General features: G+C 51.7%; 1 protein-coding gene across 5 annotated transcripts in view; it reads left to right on the top strand.

Moving 5' to 3' along the window:
- The window catches only part of Prkar1b (protein kinase cAMP-dependent type I regulatory subunit beta), a 120,868-nt gene extending 100,798 nt beyond the window's left edge, over nucleotides 1–20,070 (top strand). For all 5 annotated transcript variants that reach the window (XM_085683170.2, XM_048436953.3, XM_048436955.3 and 2 more), the window contains 3 exons: nucleotides 1,392–1,513; nucleotides 17,192–17,273; nucleotides 18,556–20,070. In XM_085683170.2, coding sequence (XP_085539296.2) covers nucleotides 1,392–1,513; nucleotides 17,192–17,273; nucleotides 18,556–18,728 — 377 coding nt within the window. In that variant the 3' untranslated portion in view covers nucleotides 18,729–20,070. The remainder of the gene's footprint in view (nucleotides 1–1,391; nucleotides 1,514–17,191; nucleotides 17,274–18,555) is intronic.
- The last annotated feature ends 828 nt before the right edge of the window (nucleotides 20,071–20,898 follow it).

Raw genomic sequence — 20,898 nt, forward strand, 5'->3', positions numbered from 1 at the left:
ACCCTGCCCCCATAAATAATGTGGAAGAACAATGCAGGACGATTCCTGGTATCAACCTTGGTCCACCTTCACATGCATGTGCACTTTTGTGAACAGGCATCTCTCTCTCTCTCTCTCTCTCTCTCTCTCTCTCACGCACGCACGCACACACACACACACACACACACACACACACACACACACAGAGAGAGAGAGAGAGAGAGAGAGAGAGAGAGGAGAAAGAATACAAAGACACACAAAACAATTGCTACATCGACTCAGCTCCCAGTCCTTGTCCTGCTTTGAGGGTGATGCTGCTGAGTGGGACATTCTACTTGTGTTAGTGAGTCGTCTAAAGTACACAGTAGTTGTGGAATCCGGCTGTGATTCCATTCTTTGCAAAATAAATAAATAAATAAACTTAGTCCTACTTTTTTGGAAAGTAATTTCTCCTTAAAGTGAAGATTGACTCGATTTTCAGTATCTGCTGTTTACATTATGAAGCCAGTGATGACTATTTTCAAACTGCATTTTCTATGAAAAAATTAAATAGGAGTCAAATGTCTGTTACATTACTATTATTATTTTGCATTGAGGATGCAACCCAGGATCTGGCACATGCTATGCATGTGCTCTACCACTGAGCCACACCCCAACCCCTCACTGGGGGATTCTAGGCAGGTGCTCTACCACTGAGCCACACCCCAACCCCTCACTGGGGGATTCTAGGCAGGGGCTCTACCACTGAGCCACACCCCAGCCCCTCACTGGGGGAATTCTAGGCATGGGCTCTACCACTGAGCCACACCCCAGCCCCTCACTGGGGGATTCTAGGCAGGTGCTCTACCACTGAGCTACACCCTAACCCCTCACTGGGGGATTCTAGGCAGGTGCTCTACCACTGAGCCACACCCCAGCCTCTCACTGGAGGATTCTAGGCAGGTGCTCTACCACTGAGCCACACTCCAGCTCCTCACGGGGTGGGGGGGAATTCTAGGCAGGGGCTCTACCACTGAGTTCCATTTTCAGACTTTTTTCTTTTACTTTTTATTTTGAGACAAAGTCTCACTAAGTTGTGCAGCTTGCCCTAGAACTAACTCATTATCCTAGGTGTGCCTCAAATGTAATAATCCTGCCTCAGCCTCCAGAGTAGTTGGGATGCAGACCTGTGCTCCCACCACCAGCTTACAGAGTCCATCTCGGATGGACCCTCATGACCAGAGGTACCAGACCGTGTTGAAGGGTTAGATCTGGCCTTTCAGTGTTCTGTGGTTTCTTCTGCAGCATTGTCTCCTCTAAAGAGCGTCATCTCAGATCGCCATCAGGAGTCTGAGGACTGGGGTTTCTGAGGATACATCCAAGTACTCCATGGTAGTGGGGTGTGACCTGTGACCCCTTGTGTCTTCTTGCAGAGTCCCTGGAGAAGTGGGAACGCTTGACAGTGGCTGATGCCCTGGAGCCTGTGCAGTTTGAAGATGGAGAGAAAATCGTTGTTCAGGGGGAGCCTGGGGATGACTTCTACATCATCACAGAGGTGAGTCCTGTGCAGGCCGTCGGTGCCCGAGTGGAAGCTCATGCTGCTTTGGCGTACTCCCTACGTCCTCACCTAGCACCGCCACCTCATAGTTCCTCCCCTAACTCTCCACATGGGAGAGCTGGGGCCATAGTCCACATCCTGGCCACTGGATGGTCTGCTGTTGAGATAAAAAGCGTATCTTCTTTAAAATGTTGGCGGGTGTGATGGGACTACACACACACACCTGTGAAGTGGGGAGAGATTATTAGACGGGTGGATGGAGTCCACCTCAGAGCCCTGGTTTTTGATGTGTGCAATGGGGAAACGATGCTTCATGTACACTGGATCTCTGTGCGGTAGTTAGCTTCCATTGCAATACCTAAGATAGCGTCGTAGGAAGACTTCGGCTTGTCTCAGGGTTTTCTGTCTTTGGTCCCTTGGCTCTGTTGAGTTTGGGCCAGTGAGGCTGAACCAGGGCTAGGAGTTCATGGTGGGGCAGAGCTGTTCCCTCTATGGGGGAGAAACAAGAGTAGGCTGGGGCCCCAATGCCATCTTCAGGGGTGGCATCACCTCCAAGAGCACTGCCGGGTGTTGTAAACGAATCCTTCCTTAAGGTCCTTTGGTCGGGTATTTTGTCCTAGCATGTGATGTTGGAGGCACTGGGAACCTTCTCTGGGTAAGGCACAGGACACTCTTGACAGGGACCTCAGGGAGCTCACAGGTGCCGTGGTGGGGACTTACCCCTTCCCTGGCTGACTGAATGAATGCAGTCCTGCTTGAATGGGTGTTGGCCTCCACCTCAAGTCACCAAAGAATTCAGAAGGTCTGGGGGTCCATGTCCTGCTGAGAATAATGTTCCTGATGCCCTCCTTGCCTTCAGGGAAGGAGATTCATTCTGAGATGTTTCTTTGAAAAAAAAAAAAAAAGAGGAAGCGGGCCAGTGAGATGGCCCAGCAGGGAGACACTTGCTGCCAAGCCTGAGGACCTGAGTTCAGTCCCTGGGACCCACATGATAGAGAACACACCACACACACACACACACACACACACACACACACACACGCATGCATGCATGAGCATGTGCACACACATGTATGCACACATGCACATACACTACAAACTTGGGTGCATACATGCACACACACATACGCACATGCACACATACACACACATACATAACTAATGTAAATAAATGTAAAAAGAAGTGGTGACTAGAACCATGAGCAGAGCAGAAGACTGTTCTGGTCAGGACTAGAATGAGGCCACTTCCTTCATCCCAGCATCTCAATCCCCAAGACTCAGGCCTATGTACAGGCCAAAGCCATAACCTTTGCACTGCTACCTCTGTGTGTGGTGGTGGTGGTGGTGGTGAAGTTGGCTTCACACAGACCCAAGGCCCAAGAGGCCACCCCTGACCATGTTAGAAAGAAAGATACAGTCCTGTCAGGGACATCTGTCTGACAACCATCCAGCAAAATACAGTTCAGGCTCTAAGGTCCAGAGTGACGGCTGATATCCCAGCGGATGCAGAACTCCCAGCATGCCTGGCATGGGGGTATCTGCCCCTAGCCTTGCCCCCAGTGTTGCCTCCTGTCCCCTCCCCACAGTTCTGACTCTTTCTGTGTTTGATTATGACTGTGGTCTTGGTGTGGTGCTGTTCTGAGTGCCTGTCGGAGCCCAAAGTGGTGTGCTGTGTGTGTAATCACACACACCTGTAATCCCACTACTCGGGAGATTGAGGCAGGAGGATTGGGAGTTCTAGGCCAACCTGGGTCACATGGAGTGATCTTGTCTCAATGAGGGAAAAAAGTGTGTGTGGGAGGGGTGGGGAGAACAGCAGTGGCAGGAGGGAAGTCAGGCACTCCCAATGACCCTCTTGTCTCTATGCCCCCAATTCTGGGCTTACAAGCATGCTACTTCCCCCAACTTTTTATGTGATGTTGGCATCAAAGTCGGGTCCTCATGTTTGTCCAGAAACACTTGGCTGACTGAGCTGTTTTCCCCCCATCTTCTCTTTGGCTTTCTGAGATAGAGTCTCACTCTGTAAACCAGTTTGCCCATACCCCACTCTGCTTTCTGTATTTCCTGTGTCCCTCCCCTCTCTTCATGTCTCTCTAGTGAAGGTGTGAGATTTGACCTCAGGGTGCCCCTGCTTTTCTAGGAGGCTCTGCTGTTTGAGGACATTCTGCAGGCTGCCAGTTACCTTGAGGGAATCTCAGGCAGGGGTGCTGGGCTGAAACCTGCTTCTGCTTCTCTGTAAGTCCCCAATGTCCTCAATGCAGAAAGGTTTCCAAGAAGGCCACTTATTCCCAGGGTGGCCTCCACATCAATCAGCTTCCCCCTTCATTGAGTGGAGACAAGCGAGAGGCTGGGCCTTGTTCACATGAACGGCATATTGTCTAGGCCTCTGAGATGTAACCCAACCCCAGGGAAAGGTATAGTTTTCGCAACCTTATAAAATGTGTTTGAAGTGGTCTCCTTGGCAACGTGGCTTTTCCCCCACTTCTTCCTCTGTGATCGGCTGAATCTGGCAAGTCAACCCACAGACCCCAGGTCCACGGGGATCAGAGACGCTTAGAACCAGAATGTGCCGCAGGGGACAGTACAGCTTATTCACATGGCTTGGGGGCAGCTGCGGCCACATCTAAGCCAGATGTGCATCCAGGGTCAAACCCTCTGGGATGTGGGCAGGCACGCCCAGCTGCCAAGACTGAGCTCCTTTCCTTGAGGAAGTCTCCTGTTTCCCTCACTCCTGGGCTACCCCCGCCCCCGCCCCGCCCCCTCTGTCTCACAGCCTCGTTCTGTAGTTGCCACATTTTCCTGGTGTGGATTTCCTGAAGTTGTTTTGTAAATTGTGTCCTTGTCAGCTCGAGGAGGACACCGTAGTCCCGGGAAACCTGGATGCGAAGCCCACATCTCTATCTCTAGCCTTGTCCTCCATCCCCAGTTTGCTGGGGAAGGGGCTGGTCTCTACCTGTCCCTGAGCCTCAGACCTCTGAGAGCTACAGGATGTCACGCTGGCAGATTAGGAAGTTGGATGGCCAGCTTTTGTGCTCTGTGGGGGTCTCTGTGGGGAGGAGCCCTCTGAGGCCACGTAGCTCGTAGCTCATTTCTCATTTCTATATTCACACCAGCTGTCCTGGAGCTGGGTGGGGAAGCTTGCCAGTCTCTCAGACACCTGATCCTCAGAGCTTCTAGAAAACACTCAGCAGACAAGGCAGGAGCTGGGCGTGCCTCCCGTAGGCACGCCCACTGGTGGGAGCTAGGCGCCAAGAACACAAAGGTGGAAGGCAGGGCCCCACTGCTTTCTGAGCTCTCCCCCTGCTCTATCACCCACCTGCTTTGCTCCTCCGTGTGCAACCTAGGGTGGGGTACCTGGGGCCAGGAGCCCTGGAGATGGGACAGAGCCTTTCCTGGATCTGTCCCTGTGTTTGGCAGACGCAGACTTTGGCTGGCCTCCCAGTAGGGGTACTGTGGGCCTGGGCCGGACCCGCCAGAACCTGGAGGCAAGGATGACCTCATCTGGATCCAAGGTCTCCCCCAGCTCTCCAGGAAAACCCGAGAGGAGTCGGGCAGGAGCTGGGTGGGAGAAGTGAGTTCCCAGCAGCTCAGATTCCAGACTCGCATTCCTCAATTTAAGCTGCCACCTCCCATTCCTGGGCCCTGAGCGTCCAGGGAAGCAGCTGGACCGGGAAGGATGACTTCCCATAAAATCCCAAGACTGAAATTGGGCAGCATGGGAGACGTTGCCATGGGAACATTGGATTGGATTTATCTCCTTGCTTGGCAAATTAATTTTATGAATGTCCACAGTGTTGAAGGGACTATAAAACAACACGTCTCTCAGCTGCCCCCAGGCCTGGGAACACAGCCCCTGACATCAGAGTGCTTGCCTCCATGTTGGGGCCGAGAGGGCACCTTTGCAGACCTGCCGGAAGAAGGCCAGACACACACTGTACCCTGGCGCCCCTGAGGGACATGTTTGCTCTGCTCAGGGTCATTGAGTCTGGACCTGCGCCGGCCCCTACTACACACCAGGCACTGTGGCTCCGTGCAGTGTATTTATGCCACAAACTCACTGTCCTTACTCATTGTCTCTGCTGTTCTCATGGCTCCTTGAACTGTTTTTCATGTCATTCCGTTGGTTCCTATGCTCCTGTCTTTGGGAGTAGTGCCTGGAGAAGGTTTGGGGCCTGCAGGAGATGTGCGGAGCTGTGTTTCAGATACTTCTCTGTCGGCAAGGCAAGCGCCAAGCAACCCTTGTGAGGGGTTTTAAGCGAGGCAGACACTGTAGAAGGACACAAGGGAAGGGTGTTTGGAAAGGACACTGTATTCCTTCAGCTCAGGACATCTCAGAGATACAGACAGTCACTGGGTTTGGGGAGTGAGGGTCTTAGGTCTGTGGTCTGGGGTGGAACTGGCTGGGCAGAAGGACTGCAGAGGATTCTGGGACTTGGGCAGTTGTTGGAGCCCTGCTAGCCAGGGCTTTTCAGGTTGTTTTATTGTGGGTTTGAGGTGGCCATTTGAATATGTGATTCTTGCCAAGAAATCACATGGGATTGCGTGTGTAGAATAAACTGGACAAGGGATTAGGGTAGAAGCAAGCCAGGGAGAAAGGTGAGAAGTTGTCTCCAGGTAGTCTATTGTCCTGAGAAAAAAGCCATCAGAAGATGAAGAGGAGGAGAACAGGCAGAAAATTGGGGTGCTGAAGTTCAAGTAGAAGTTTTTGAGATAGGAAAGATGTCTTACAGATGGCACAAGTCTAAGAACAGGGACCAGTTGTGCTGGATCTGCTGATACTGGACCACATGGTAGAGAGGCTGCACAGAGGGCCCTTGGCAAGGACTCTCAAAGATCGCTCGCTCGCTCTGGTGTTTGATGTACATGTTGCTGGGTGCATCTGGCATGGGAGCACACGTGGTTGGAAGTGTCTGTTGCTGTAAGATTGCATTGTTGGGTGCATGTACCATACACATTATATGCCTCATGTGACAACAGTGCATGTCGCCTGGATGATCTACACTCTTCTCATGGGTCAACAGGGGGCATCCAGTGCCTTGGGATCCCAGGCCACGGTCATAGCTCCTAGAAGGGCCTCCCAACCAGCCATCTGAAACCTAAAGGCTTTATGTTTGCCCCTGTCTTGGGAGACATGTTGAGTGTGGCTGTCAGCTAGTTGCCCTGTCCTAACCCGGTCTGGGCTCAGGGAACATCCATCCTTAGTGGAGATGCAGCTCTGTTCTTCTGCCTTAAGGCCATGTGAGTGGGATCTCCTCAACCCACAACCCAGGAGAACAGTAATGTCATGGGGGTTTGGGAGGCACAGTTGGCAACACTATAAATTTGCCTCTGGGCTGGACTGGAAGGAATGCCCAAGAGCCAAACAGGGCTCATAACTTGCCTGTGCCTGTTAATTCCAAGGTGTGGGGGCTTTCTCGAGTGGGGATGTTGCTCTTGACCCTGTGTATCTGGCACTGGGTGATCTCATTCACCAGTGGTTTCCAACTTGTTGGCTGGAGTCACTGTGATGAGTTGTCAGGATTTCCAGGGAAGTCTGGCTTCACCATGCCTGGACCACTTGGTAACCATGAATGTCCACTGCTTAGACCCCACCCAGTGGACCAGGGAAGCTCCTAAGAGCATAGCCCACCAAGGAGGACCAGGGATGCTAATCCATGTTTTTCTCATGGGAAGTTAACATGGTCACTTTGAGTCAGTGGAGCTCCGTGTTCCCTTTTGCTCGAAGTGGAAAAAAAAAATCCTCCTGGGGCTTGTTTGCCGTGACTCCATCCTGGGTCCATCAAAGCTCCATTTCCTAGTGGCTGGGATGTTGGGTGCTACAGCTTATAGGGAAGGGAGCAGGGGACCCTCCTCTCTGACCGAGATGGCCACGCCATACTGGCTCACCATGGACAAACTGACCCTCCAGACACACACGTTCTATCGTTTGGTTCCAGAGAATTCCAATGAGACTCAGCCTCTGCAGCAGGCTGCTCGCCAAGACTGAGACCCTGTCTCAGAGGAAAAGCTAACGCGAGGGCAGGGAATGTGCTCAAATGGTAAAGTGCTGGCCTAGCACACACATGCTCGGCATTCTGTCCTTATCACCACATAAACTGGGTGTGAGGACACAGGCCTGTAATCCCAGCACCTCAGAGGTGCAGGCGGCAGGATTAAAAGTTCAAGGTCATTCTCTGCTAAGCGTCCAGTTTGAGGCCAGCCTGGGCTACCTGAGACTTTGTCTCAATGAAGAAGAAGAAGGAGGAGGAGAAGGAAAAAATAAAGTAGAACATTCCTTCCCAAACCAGTATCAAAGACATATTGTTCCCATTCTTCCAGCTTCTCCAGAGACCCAGCAGCCCCCACATCCCAGGCTTCCCCTGCAGACACTGGAATCCAATTTCCCATCATCTTTGCCCTGCCAGTCACGTGTGTCCCCAGTGAGATACATGTGGAATGTATCTGCTGGCTTCCATGGTCAGGGATTACCCAGCTGAGACTCCTGGCTCCACGGAGGCGCCTTAAACACTGTGCAGAAGCAATTCCTATAGGACAGATGTTTTGCTGGGAAACCCAAACAGATGCACCAGCCAGTCTGGATAAGGAGACTCGCATGCACCGGCCATTGCTCATCCATAGCTCTAATGCTATCTGGGACTCAGCTCAAGGTCTTCTGATGAAAGATGGCTGTTGAGAGCAGTGTGATCTCCGCACCCCCAGGGAATCGGCTGGGGGCAGTCAGGACAGAGTTAACACGAGCTGAGGGGTTGTCCAGTGTGATGGGTTTGGGCCCTGCCAGGTAAGGGGATGTGAAGGCCAGGGCAGGATCCCGAGGGTTTGGGGTGAACTGATGCTGGGCAGTACCGTTGGCATTCCAGTGATTAAGTTATAAATCACAAGAAGTTTCCATTTGAAACGTATCTACAAGGACAGTTTGGTGGCATTGACTCCCGCAGGGTGTGGTGCTTGCACCTCTGTCAGAATGCCCCAGCTAGGCTGAGGCAAGTGGATTTCTTGAGCCCAGGATTTTAAGACAAGCCTGAACCAGGTGGTGATGCATGCCTTTAATCCCAGCACTCAGGAGGCAGAGGCAGGCTGATTTCTGCGAGTTCAAAGTCAGCTTAGTCTACAGAGTGAGTTCCAGGACAGCCAGGGCTACATAAAGAGACCCTGTCTCAATTAAATACATACATACATACATACATATAAAAGAAAAGTAAGTGACAAGCTTGAGTAATATAGCAAGACCCCATTTCAAACAAGCAAGCAAACATGCCCAGCACTTGCCCAGACAATACACATGTTCACACACACGGTATGCCCACCCACCATGCGGCCAATACACACTCACACACATGCAGAAAGCATGTGCACTTTTCTCACACAGCACACTATCAAATGCACATACCTGTCTATACACTCCCGTGCACAATGCAGATGTGTTCACTCAGCACCAAATCACATGCATGCAGCACACACACTCATGGATGTACTCTCATTCGCAAATAGCACACAATCACGTGCATGCTTAACACACAAACATACACAATCATATGGACACAATACCTGTACTCATGCGCAGAACAGCATGCACTCTCTCATGCACACACATAGTACCCACCATACAGCATTCATACTTGTGGGTACATAACACAAATACCCACACAGTATCTCACAACAGCTCACACACTCATGCACATAGCACGAGTACCCATGATTGCACAACACAATTACACACACAGTACATTCACTCTTACATACAAATCACATACACTCATATGTGCACACGCGGCACACCGAGTTGCATGCTGGAGCAGCTGGTAGAACTCCTCTGGGGTCGGAAGACCTGAGGTCTGGGCATGGTGTTGGCCATGGGTCTCTGAGAGAACAGCCTGATCTCCATTTGAGTTTCTCCCCTGTCTGCTAGGAGGCTCAACAGGTGGAGAGGCTGTAACTAGAAAAGAAAAATAAAGTATGGCAGAGGCAGGAAGCTGTGCCTATCAGGCACCTGATGCACTCTGGACTTGTAGATGTGGGACATTAGTCCTAGGCTGCTGTGTCAAAGGGCTAACTGCCTGTGTGTGCCCCGCCCAGCTACACCTGGAGAGCAAGCTTGTATCCTTGGGGCCTGTGTTCTACTGGGTTGAAAGTAGGAGTATTGCAAGGCATTTCCCATTCGGAGTGTGGGACTCACTTGGACAAGGTGACTACAGGGCTCCAGACACTATAGCTGGCGAGGAGGACGTTCCTGGCACATCCAGCCCAGCAGTGGATGAAGGGACAAAATCAGTTGTGCCAGCAACTTGGGAAGACCCTCCAGGGCCACAGTGAGTAGATGGGAGGTGACCTGTGGGCAATGGAGACACTTTTAGAGTAGGTTCTGAAACTCTCTGCTGGTTAGGCGGGGATGGAAGAAAGTCAGATGGAGGGCAGTGGGGTATGTCCTGTGGTAGGTAGAGGCGTCGAGACAATCACTGGGCTCAGTTACTTCTGGATGGCGGGTGTTGGGTGAGTCAGCCAGGATGAGGGGCAAATGATGGGGGAGATGAGCAAGGGGGTTCCATCCAAGGGAAAGTCAGAAAGAGGGATCCATTTATAGAGGAGGTCAGCAGGGGTGTCCATCTATGGAGACAGACAGCAGGGGATCCCATTGTTAGCAAGGACAATGGGTCATCAAGAGCAGGGAGATCAGAGAAGATGAGGATCATTGATGATTATGTCAGCCAGGAGCGGGGAGCTTTGGTGGAGGTCAGTAGGGATGGGGACCATTGTTCAGGAGGAGGTCTGCAGAGAGGCATGGATAGTCTGAAGATGAGCTAGGATATGCATTCAAAAGCAGACACTAGGCCTCACTCAAGGAGGCAAGGCCATGGGCTCCCCAAGTTGAGCTTGGTGTCTCATGCCCACCCCCGTGAATCAGCAGCCCAACAATAGTCTAGTACACTCATTCTACCTCTGCTTGACTGAGTTTTCCCGAGGCCGTGTGTAAGGCTGGCACACAGCCTGCTTCTCTAGCGGATGGTGGGGTGCGGTGGGGTGAGGAGGGGAACTGAACCACAGTTCAGGGCACAAGGAGCAGAGCCCTACATAACCAGGGGTGCCCACATACCATCTCACGGCCCCCACCACTGTTGACCCCTGCATGCCATGTCTACCTGCCCTGGAGTCTTGGAGCTTCATTAGAGCCCCTGTTTGTACACCTGCTGGACAGACTTAACCTCGGGGTATGTGTGACAGAGACTGACTCTGCAGAGGGGGACCCCTCTCAACCCAGGCTTTGACTGCCTGGAGCTAGGCTCCCCAGGCCCTCATTGGCACCTGTCCCCATCCTGGGAGCTGCGGCGCCGGAATCCAAGTTAATGTCTGTTTTCCCACTGGAGCTGCTGGGCCGTGCCTCCACCATAGCCCAGACCTCACGGATGAACCATTAAACACTGGCACAAAAGCTGACCTCGGCCGCCCACCAGGCTGGTGTGTTTGCTCAGTTGTCGAAAAGACAGGCTGTAGCCAGCCGTGTTACAGACAGGCAGCGGAGCGAGGCACAAGGGGAGGGTGGAGCAGGGCACCTTCGCAGATGAGAGAGCCCAGGCTTCTTTAGGTAGGAGAAGCTACTTGACCAGCAAGAACTCTAGGGAAAGTCACATGGTGGCAGCGTGTGTGTGTGTGTGTGTGTGTGTGTGTGTGTGTGTGTGTGTGTGGACTGGGGGGAGGGGCTTTGCACGAGGTGGGGGTGGAGGAGCTGCAGTTGAAATCAGCTTCCACGTGGAAAACTTAATTGTGGTGATCACTTTCTTTAAACCTACAGATGTTCTTGAAAAAACCAAACCAAACCAAAGCAAAAAGCAAACACAAACAAACAAAGCCACAAAAACCTATGGGTGTGGGGGGTGGGGTGGAGGGGGCTGCAGTTCTCCATGTGCAGGGTTGGATCCTCAGCACTGCAAGGGGGACAAAGCCTGACATGTTTAAAGTAGATGTTGTGGTCCATGCCTATTAGTCTAGAGCCTGGGAGGCTGAAGAGGAGCGTTGGAAGTTTAAGGCCAGCTTGGTCTAAGGAATGAATATGAAGCTAGCTTCATCAACATAGTAAACTTTGTCTCATAAAACAAACAAACAAACAAACAAAAAAACAAAACCAAACTTGGAAGCCAGATGTTATCCTTGGCCAAGCTGGGCTTCATGAGAACCTGTCTATATTATTATTATTATTATTATTATTATTATTATTATTATTATTATTATTATTATTATTATTATTATTATTGGAGAGGCTGGGAATGGTAGAGCCATTCCTGTAATCCTGGCCCCTAGGGAAGCTGAGGTAGAGTATCAAAAGTTTGAGGGCAGCCTGGGTTACATGGCAAGCTCCTGTCTCAAAATTAAAACAAGACCTCTGGGATATGTCCCCCAGGTTGAGGCTACCTTCATGCTCTGTGACTGCCCTTGTGTGTGTGAGTTCAGTCTTGGCATCCATGTAGGAAAGACGAGCCATGAGTGCACACAGCAGCTGTAGGTCAGCCCTGGCTCCCCAGAGCAGGACGGCTTTCACAACACCGCGGACAAGCACGTGACTTCCATTTCCCTCATCACTTACGTTCTCACCTCCCCACCCCCAGTGGAGCTGTTTCTGGGGGTCTCTGGTAGGCAGATATTATCCCTGCGGGGGATGGGCCACCTTCCATTCACAGCATGGGCGCAGCTTATGTGAGTGAGCCCCAGAGGGTCCATGCATGCGTCCATGTGTTTGCATGCTTTTGTGGGTGCCGGTCCTCTATGGGTACTGGTTCCCACGTGCACACATATCCCCATAGGCACAGGTATGTGTCCCTGTGGGCACGCGTGTCCCCGTGGGCCCCAGGCGTGTCTGCAGTGCATCTCCCGCCCCTGTCTCCAATTGCTTGTGTCGCTTTTCATTTATGGATGGCGAGACTCGCTTCCATGTATGGAAGTGAAACTAAGACTTTTTTTTTTTTTAGAAGATATTTCTTTAAATAAAGCAAATAGTTTTGCCTGTTCCCTGTTCCGGAGCGGAGGGTTGGTGGCCTCAGCTGTGCTTGGGGTCTGACTCCTTCCCGTTCAGGCTCAGCTCCTTGCTGTCATGTGCAGGGCACTTCTCACGCAAATGTCTCTTGATTCTTCACTCCTTTGCTGGTCTCGGGCTGTTTCTAAACTTGGAAGGACATGGGCGTTCATGCTTATCCTGGTGTGGGTCCCAGGCAGGAGTCTTAAGTTGGGAGCCTTTCTTGCACCCCCTCAAGATTAATGCAGGTGCTGAGCAAATATGGCCGCCTGCCCTAAGTAGGCCCTTGCCAATACTCTGAGCTTGCCCTATTTTCAATGTCTTGCCTCCTTCACCCTCATCTCCCTATTCCCACCTTGGCCTGTTGCGACTTTCTTCTCCCTCTCTGGGAGGGTTTCTGCATTGCTGGTTGATAGCTTTTGGTCTATGGTCACTCTGTGGCTAGACCTGGTTGACTGTCCCCAGTGTCTGAGCCCATGACTTGATTTTCACTGAATGCTTATGGATCTCTCCAGCCAAGTGAGGTTCAATTCATGCTGGAGAGGTGGAGGCTGTGAAAGGGAGGGGCTTCAGGGCCAGGGTTGGGAATGGTGAGCAGCTATGAGAACCAATGAGAGGCAACTAGGCAAGAAGATGTCCTCATTCCTAGTTCCACCCAGGATTTGGCTCCCAGAATGGATCTGGTTTACCCCAACTCCATCTCTAAGTGCCCAGTTTTCCCGTTAGAAGCGACCATGTCTTGAATCTTGAAAACGTCTCAGGAAGTGTTAGAAAGATGGCTTAGTAGATGAAGGACTTGCTTTATAAACAAGAGGACTTGAGTTTGATCCCCAGAACCCACCTAAAAACCAAGAGTGGGGCGTGCTCCAATAATCCCAACCCTGGGGAGGAAGGTCCCTGGCACCTGCTGACCTGTCAGTCTAGCTGAACTGGTGAGCTCCAGGGTCAGTGTCTCAGAAAATAAAGTGAAGAGTGATTGAGGGAGACACTCAGTTCAACTTCTGATCACCACACACTGGGCTCCAGACATGGAAAGGGGAAACCGGGGACCTGGCCTCATAGCGGTGGATCCCACATGGCCCCCAGTGGTTTCCTTCTTGGGAAAGTCACACTTCCCCCTTAATGTTGTAGGGGGGAAAACACATTTTTTTTTAAAGTCACAGCAGTTAAAAGGAGATTTGTTGTCTGTAACTGTGCCCGTCATAGGCACCCAGGAGTGACGATTCCCCTGCATCACCTCTGAGCTGTCTGCTGCAGATTTGCCGCTGACCTCAGATCTTCAATGAGGAACTTGGAGACTATGAGCCAGCAGTTTGGCATGGGTGTTTTCCAGGCCTGGGCCCTAGATGTGCCCTCCAGGATGTCTGGCCATTTCCATGGCAACTAGGAACACAGAATGGGCCTTGAATTGCGAATTGTTGTTGTTTTTTCTAGAAGCTTCCCAGACAGGAGACAATGGCCTGTCTCCAGCAGATCTGGAGGCATGTGGAGGGAGCCTACTGCTTGCTGGCTTCATAGACATGAGACTTTAGGGTGAGGAAGGTGACAGTCGTGTTCCAGACAGTGTATTGGTCAGCAACAAAGGAGTTGCCGTAACAAAGAGCCCCATATCAACACAGCAGGAAGGACAGGGGTGTTTCTTTCTGTTCCGTGGGGTCTGGGGACCAATAGCACAGGTGAGCCAGCCAAATGCCCTCCCTTCAAGAAAGCCAGGATCTCTAGGCTATGTGTAGGAGGCATGGAGTCCCTTGCTGGCACCCTGCTCTGCAACTTTCTCCCTCAAATCCTCTCTGACCCCACCTCAACATCTTGCCAGCTTCTCCTCCCTATGTGGGAGGCCCTCGAATCTCTGGATGGCTGCTTTTAGCTTCTGGAGCTCAGCCTCATGGGCACTTTGTGGCTTAGCCTCTGTCTCTGTCAGGTGGCTGGCAGGGGCGCTGGGACTAAACTCAGCCCCCCTAGAAGAGCAGCAAGTGCTCTTAACTGTTGATTCATTGTTCCGACCCAAATGAATTGCTTTTAAAAAAAAATGATTTTTTTTTTTTTTTTTTTTTTTAGTTTGTGGAGGGGCACAATGCATGTGAAGATTGTAAGTCTGGGCTACGAAGTCCAACTTTACATGAATGCTGAGGGTCAGACTTGGGTCTTCATGCTCGTGTAGCAGGCTCTTGACTGACTAAATGTTCCCCAACACCACCCCCGGCTGTGACTCAACAGACAGGAAGCCCCAGCACAAACCCTCTATTCCCCGGTCCTAACATAGCAGAGTCGGCTCAGGAGCCCACCATGGTGAGCTGTGCTGACAGGTGGGGCTAAGCTCCTCCGTTGGGGCCCCTGGTGGGCATGAGCATCTGCTCCCTGCCCCTGCTTCCTGCTCACACTGGTAGCCCCGGAGTGATCTCGTGTTTACATGCCCCGCTCCATCCATCAGCCGGATTCATAAACATGCAGAGGCCCAGAAAGTCAAGCTGGGGATCCAGTTTCGAGGATTGCTAAGGGTGCCTGGGGACTCCAGGCACTGTGGGCACTAGCGGCTGACCTGGGAGTCACTCATTAAGCCAGGCACAGCCTGGCCACAGGCTTTAGCAGGTCTGGGTCTGAGTGAGCCTGGGTGATGAAGCCCACCTTGCCATGGAGTGCGGTCTATGCCTGGAGAGTGGCTTTGGGGGGTGGACACCTGCATATCTAGGCATGGTAAGTGCCCCTGGAGACATGGAGGCCCTGAGGCCCAGGAACAGCAGTATCCCTTAACATCAGTCTCTGTGGGTGTTAACAAGATGGAGAAGCCCTCAGGCAGCTGCCTGCCTCAGGGACATGGAGGCTGATCAGGCTCTGTGGAAACTCAGAGCTAAACTCCGGCCCCGTGGAGGTGGAACACACACACTGTGATGCTCGGTGTCAAACTCAGTGTGGTATTGTGTTTGAAAGGTGGTCTCATATAGTCCAGGCTGGCCCTGTCTTCTCTGTGAAGCCCAGGCTGGCCCTGACTGCTCTGTGAAGCCCAGGCTGGCCTTTGCTGCTCTGTGCCCTAAATTTCCTATTCGTGCACCGTTTCCTGAGTGCTGAGATTACAGATTTGGTCCACACCTGACTGCTTTTCTTTCTCTTTCTTTTCTTTTCTTTTCTTTTCTTTTCTCCTTCCTTCCATTCTTCCTTCTTTTCTCCACCTCATCCTTTTTTTAATGTGTGTGTGTGTGTGTGTGTGTGTGTGTGTGTGACAGCATCTGCTATATTTGTATGGATGTCCATGGGGTCTAGAAGGGGGTACTGGATTCCCCAAGAGCTGAATTTATAGGCAGTTTTGAGTCACCTGACATGGGTGAAGATCTCTGGAAGGAAGAACAGCGATTGCTCTTAAGCACTGAACCATCTTCCCAGCCCAAATGAATGCCATCCCCTTTGTTGTTTTTAACATTTACTTAAATGTGTAGAGAGGTAATACATGTGTGGAGGTCAAAGGCTAACTTTCAGGAGACAGCTCTCTTCTACCACATGGGTCTTGGAGATTGAACTCAGGCCATTAGATTTGGTTGCAAGCGACTCCACCCACAGGACCAACTCAAGGTCTCTTTTTCCTGTTTGTTTGTTTTTTTTATTTTTATTTTTTGTGAGCATTTTTGTTGTTATTTTGCTTTGGCTTTGTTTTTGTTTGTTGGGCAGGATTTTTGATCAGGGTCTCACTATGTAGCCCAAGATGACCTCGAACTCACCGCAACCCCCCTGCCTCAGCTTCCTAGATTCTAGGTGTGAATCACCACACCTGGCTCATCTCTGCTGCTCTTACTGGGAGTGACTGGCAATGTTGAAAACCATTCTCCATCTTCCTGAGGCCCTGGAGATGGCAAGTGAGAATACTGACTCTGGAAGTCTTGGCCCAGAAGGAGCCAAGGTCCAACCATGTGTGCTGCCCATCTCAGGAGTAGTGTGCATGAGCCCAGGAGGCATTTGGCTGCCAAGACGTCCCGGGTGCCCCGGCCTTGTCTTTAATGTTCCCAGAGGCCAGTGACCTACTGCAGCTGCCCTGTTAATCATTGAGCCAGATTCATCTGTAGACCCACTGCCCTCTTGGGAGTAAGGAGGGGCTGCATAGCTCAGCAGGTGTGTGACCCTGAGACCACGCTCCTCCCTGCCTCCCTGGAGGCCCCCCCAATGTGGCGGGACAGCTCATTGTCCTTAGACTGCAGCCCAAGGTCAGCTCTCAGTGTAGTGACAAAGCACTGGCACCCTTGGGGCCATCCTCACAGTCACTACCAAGGCCTCTGGGGGAGGTGCTGAGTAGGTCCCCATTTGGGGGAGCTTCTGTTGTGTCAGTAAAAGCAGGGTTCAGACAGGAACCTCCAGTCCTGTAGGTGTCTGGGAGGAGGCATTAGTAAGCCGCAGCAACACAGAGCTCAGATCTCAAGGGGGTCTGCCTCCCTGTAGGCCTGGTGGACCCAAAAAGAGGAAGGAGAAGCCCTCATGGAAGCAGTTATGGCTGCATGGAGGAAAGGAGCCAGGAAGAAGGGACAAACAGGCAGTGACTCCGACTGCAGACTCTCCACATGACCCTCCAACACATGCCCACCAAAGCAAGTGATTCCCCAAATGTGATGTACCCCAACACGCAATGTCCAACATGCCCTCCTAACAACTGATCGACATGCTTGGTTGACTTCTGCCTGTCTCCTCTCCCACAGGGCACTGCTTCAGTCCTCCAGCGACGATCCCCCAATGAGGAGTATGTGGAAGTGGGGCGCCTTGGGCCCTCTGATTACTTTGGTGAGTTTGGGTCCCCCAGTCAAGATATGGCATCTCATTTGGGGCCCTGGATTGGGAGCTGCATGGGGTTTCGTGAGGCCTCAGGGTGACTCTGGAGGGTAGGGAAGCCACAGGAGGTGTGAGAGAGGCCTCAGCTAGAGTCACCTCACCCTGAGGTCCAGGACTGGCCTGAGACCACAAGACTGACAGCCCTGGGGGCCAGCTGCTGGTCTTGGGGAGAGCAGAGCCCTGGTGAGGGGCACAGGGACTAGAAGCTGTTCACTCGTGTAGCTGCCGAGGAAGAGGGTCCTGAGTCGATACAGACTGTTCTCACAGCTGGAACTAGGTCACGAGGAGGCCTGGGCCACATCACAGTGGCTGCTGCACGTGGGGCTGCTAGGCAGATCACAGGATAATATTAACTCAACTTGAATTTCAGAGAAATAACTCAGGTTTTCCTGGTGTGTGTGGGGGGAGTGCGGAAATGGTCTCATGTAAGCCAGGCAAACTCGATGTGTAGCTGGAGATGACCTTGAATGTTTCACCCCCCCTGCCTCAACCTCCTGAGTGCTGGATTCACAAACATGATTCCCCATGCTTGGTTTATGCAGAGCTGGGATGGAACCCAGGGCTCTGTGCATGCTTGGCAAGTGAGCGACATCCCCAGTCCCTAATTTGTTAGCTTATATAAAAATATGCCAAGTATTTCACAGGCCATACTTAAACTAGGGGAGAATTTGTGCCAGATTGACTTGTGCAGTGCTTGCCATCCTAGCTATGGGAATGCTGAGGCAGGAGGATGGCACGTTCATGGCCTGTCCTAGAAAGCTTATTGAGATTCTGTCTCAAAATTAAAAAAAAAAAATAAACATTTTTAAAGGGCTTAGGCTATATCTCAGTGATAGCATGTTTGGGTAACATGCATGAGACTGTCTGCGGTCTTCAGGTAAACACACATAGACACACACACACACACACACACACGCACACGCACACGCACACACACACAAATTGCATTTATAATTCAAGATCAGGGCTAAAGATGCGTGGGTGCAGTGCCAGCACTGAATATACCAGGTGTGACAGTGCAGTTTGTAACCCCCAGCACTCAGGAGGAGACAAGAGGATCAGAAGTTCAGAGTCATCCTCAGCTGAACAGTGAGTGAGTTCTAAGACTGCCTGGGAGATACGGGACCCTGTCTCAAGGAAAGAAGGAGAGAAGGATGAAAATGCAGGTTTACCTGTCATCCCACTGGGAAGGAAACACGTTCTGTATCTTGACTTTCTCCTCTCCTCTCTCCAGGGGAGATTGCATTGCTGCTGAACCGACCCCGTGCAGCCACGGTGGTGGCCCGGGGTCCTCTCAAGTGTGTGAAGTTGGACCGGCCTCGTTTCGAACGCGTCCTCGGCCCCTGCTCTGAAATCCTGAAAAGAAACATCCAGCGTTACAACAGCTTCATCTCCCTCACTGTCTGAGCTTGCATTGCACCTGTACCCTTGTGGGGGTTCCCTTTGTGGCCCAGTGACCCATTCCCCATGCCAGGGGCCTGGGAGCTGCTGGTTAGCAGCTAGGTGGGGCTGGTACCTGGCATGGAGCCGCTCCCTTCTCTGGACTCAGTTTTGGAATAAATAACCATCTTGTGCATTTTAAAAATTAAGGGCAAGCAACAACTGCATCCCCAGACCAGGGAAGTGACAGCTGGCTTCCCCACAGTGACCCTGCAACCTTATTTTGGGGCCACCCTATCCCCTCTTCAAGTCTTTGGGAATTCTTATTTGGTCCCCATACTTGAACTGGCTCTGTGTCCTGCCAGGTGTCAAGACGGAGAGACTACAACTACCCTTGTAGCTTTCCCCCAGGGCTGAAAGTTAGGACACTGTCCCTGGTCCCTGTCAGATTCTCCCAGGTGTAGGACAGATGTGTCAAAGGAAGGTGTCCTCAAATGGACACTCAGGCTTGAGAGCAGAAACAGAGGGTGAGGAAGGACATTCTTGGTCCCTGCCCACTACCCTAACTCTCAGAGGGACAGGCCTAAGTAGATTCCAGCCTCCTAACTGACCCCAGAAAGTCAGGAGGTAGTATCTTAAACTAGTCACTTGCCCTCATGGCTTTTGGAAAGTCCATTTCCGGATAGGCTGGACACCCTGATCTCATGTCAGGACAGTTGGCCAAGCCTGTGACCCCTCACTGGCTGGGCGCCCAGATTGGGCAGGAAGCATGGTGATGTGGGGGCTTTCCAAACGTCGTGAGTCTAGACTGAGTCCCCATCTCCTGGAGGATAGGAGTCACGGCTCTGTCAACCTGCCTATTGGAGATCCCGAGAGACAGCAAGGAACTCCAACTTGCTGGTTAAAACTGTGGGTGCTGAGCCTTCCCCACTTACACACATTGTGTAAAGCCCGAGTTCCTGCCCCTGAACCCCAAGCATCTCTTACCCGAGTCTCTCTGCTCCCTTACGTGAGGGGAAAATGAGCTGAAACCAGGCTTAACCCCACATACTGAACCACCAACATCCTGTCCCCAGTGCAGTGTGATATGAGCCAGCCAGGCCTGAGGGCCACATGAGTGTCCACAACTGCTCAGTGTCTCCTTGGTAACTGGCATGTCATGAGACAGGGTGATCAATCTTTTCTTGCCCCCACTGTGCACGTCTAGGGAGGTGAGCCTTCCAGCTGGCCATCAGCTCCTCCCTGTGTGGCCCTGGCTGTGTGTGTCCTGCCTGCACTGTGGACTATCTGTGGATTCTGTGGACATGCTCCTCCATCCCCTATTTATGTCACCAAGTGCTGCATGAGCTATTAAATGTGCAATGAAGAACCCTTTCCCGACCCGGGAGGCCTCCGTCTAAGTCTTTTGTAGATATGTGGGTTTTCTTATCTGTTCTGGCATTTCCAAGTGATTAACACTGAGCCAGGGAGAGTTGGCTCAGTGGGTGAAGTTCTTTTACTGCAAATTTGAGGACCTGAGTTCAAATCTGCAGAACTCATGTAAAGCCAGACAAGGTATCAGCCGGCTATAGTTCCAGGCAAGGTGGGAGAGGCGGACAGGAGAATCCCTGGAAATGCTCGGACCAGCTATCCAGGCATACCTCATTGTAAATAAGAGACCTTGTTCCCAAACCAGGTGAAGAGTGAGTGCAACTTCTGACCTCTGACCTACCTATGTATGTCATGGTACACTCAAACACATACACACACACAAACACACACACACACACACACACACACACACACACACACACACACTAAAAATCATTAAAGCTAACCAGGAGTGGTGGTGTATGTCTTTAATCCCAGCATTTGGGAGGCAGAGATAGGAGCATCCCTGCCTGGGCTACAGAGCAAGTTCCCGGACAGACAGGGCTACAATAAACAAAAACAGATAAAATAACTAAAGCTGAGCCTGGATCAGTAGTAAAACACTTGCTTAGAATCCCCACTGTGAGAGTCTGGGAGCACAGTTAGTGGTAGGCCACCTGCCTAGAATCCCCCAGTGAGGGGCTGGGGTGTGGCTCAGTAGTAGAGCCCCTGCCTAGAATCCCCCAGTGAGGGGCTGAGGTGTGGCTCAGTGGTAGAGCTCCTGCCTAGAATCCCCCAGTGAGGGGCTGGAGTGTGGCTCAGTGGTAGAGCCCCTGTCTAGAATCCC

The sequence above is a fragment of the Myodes glareolus genome, chromosome 2 (genome assembly GCF_982192425.1).
Source record: "Myodes glareolus chromosome 2, mMyoGla1.1, whole genome shotgun sequence".
Classification (NCBI taxonomy): Eukaryota; Metazoa; Chordata; class Mammalia; order Rodentia; family Cricetidae; genus Myodes; species Myodes glareolus.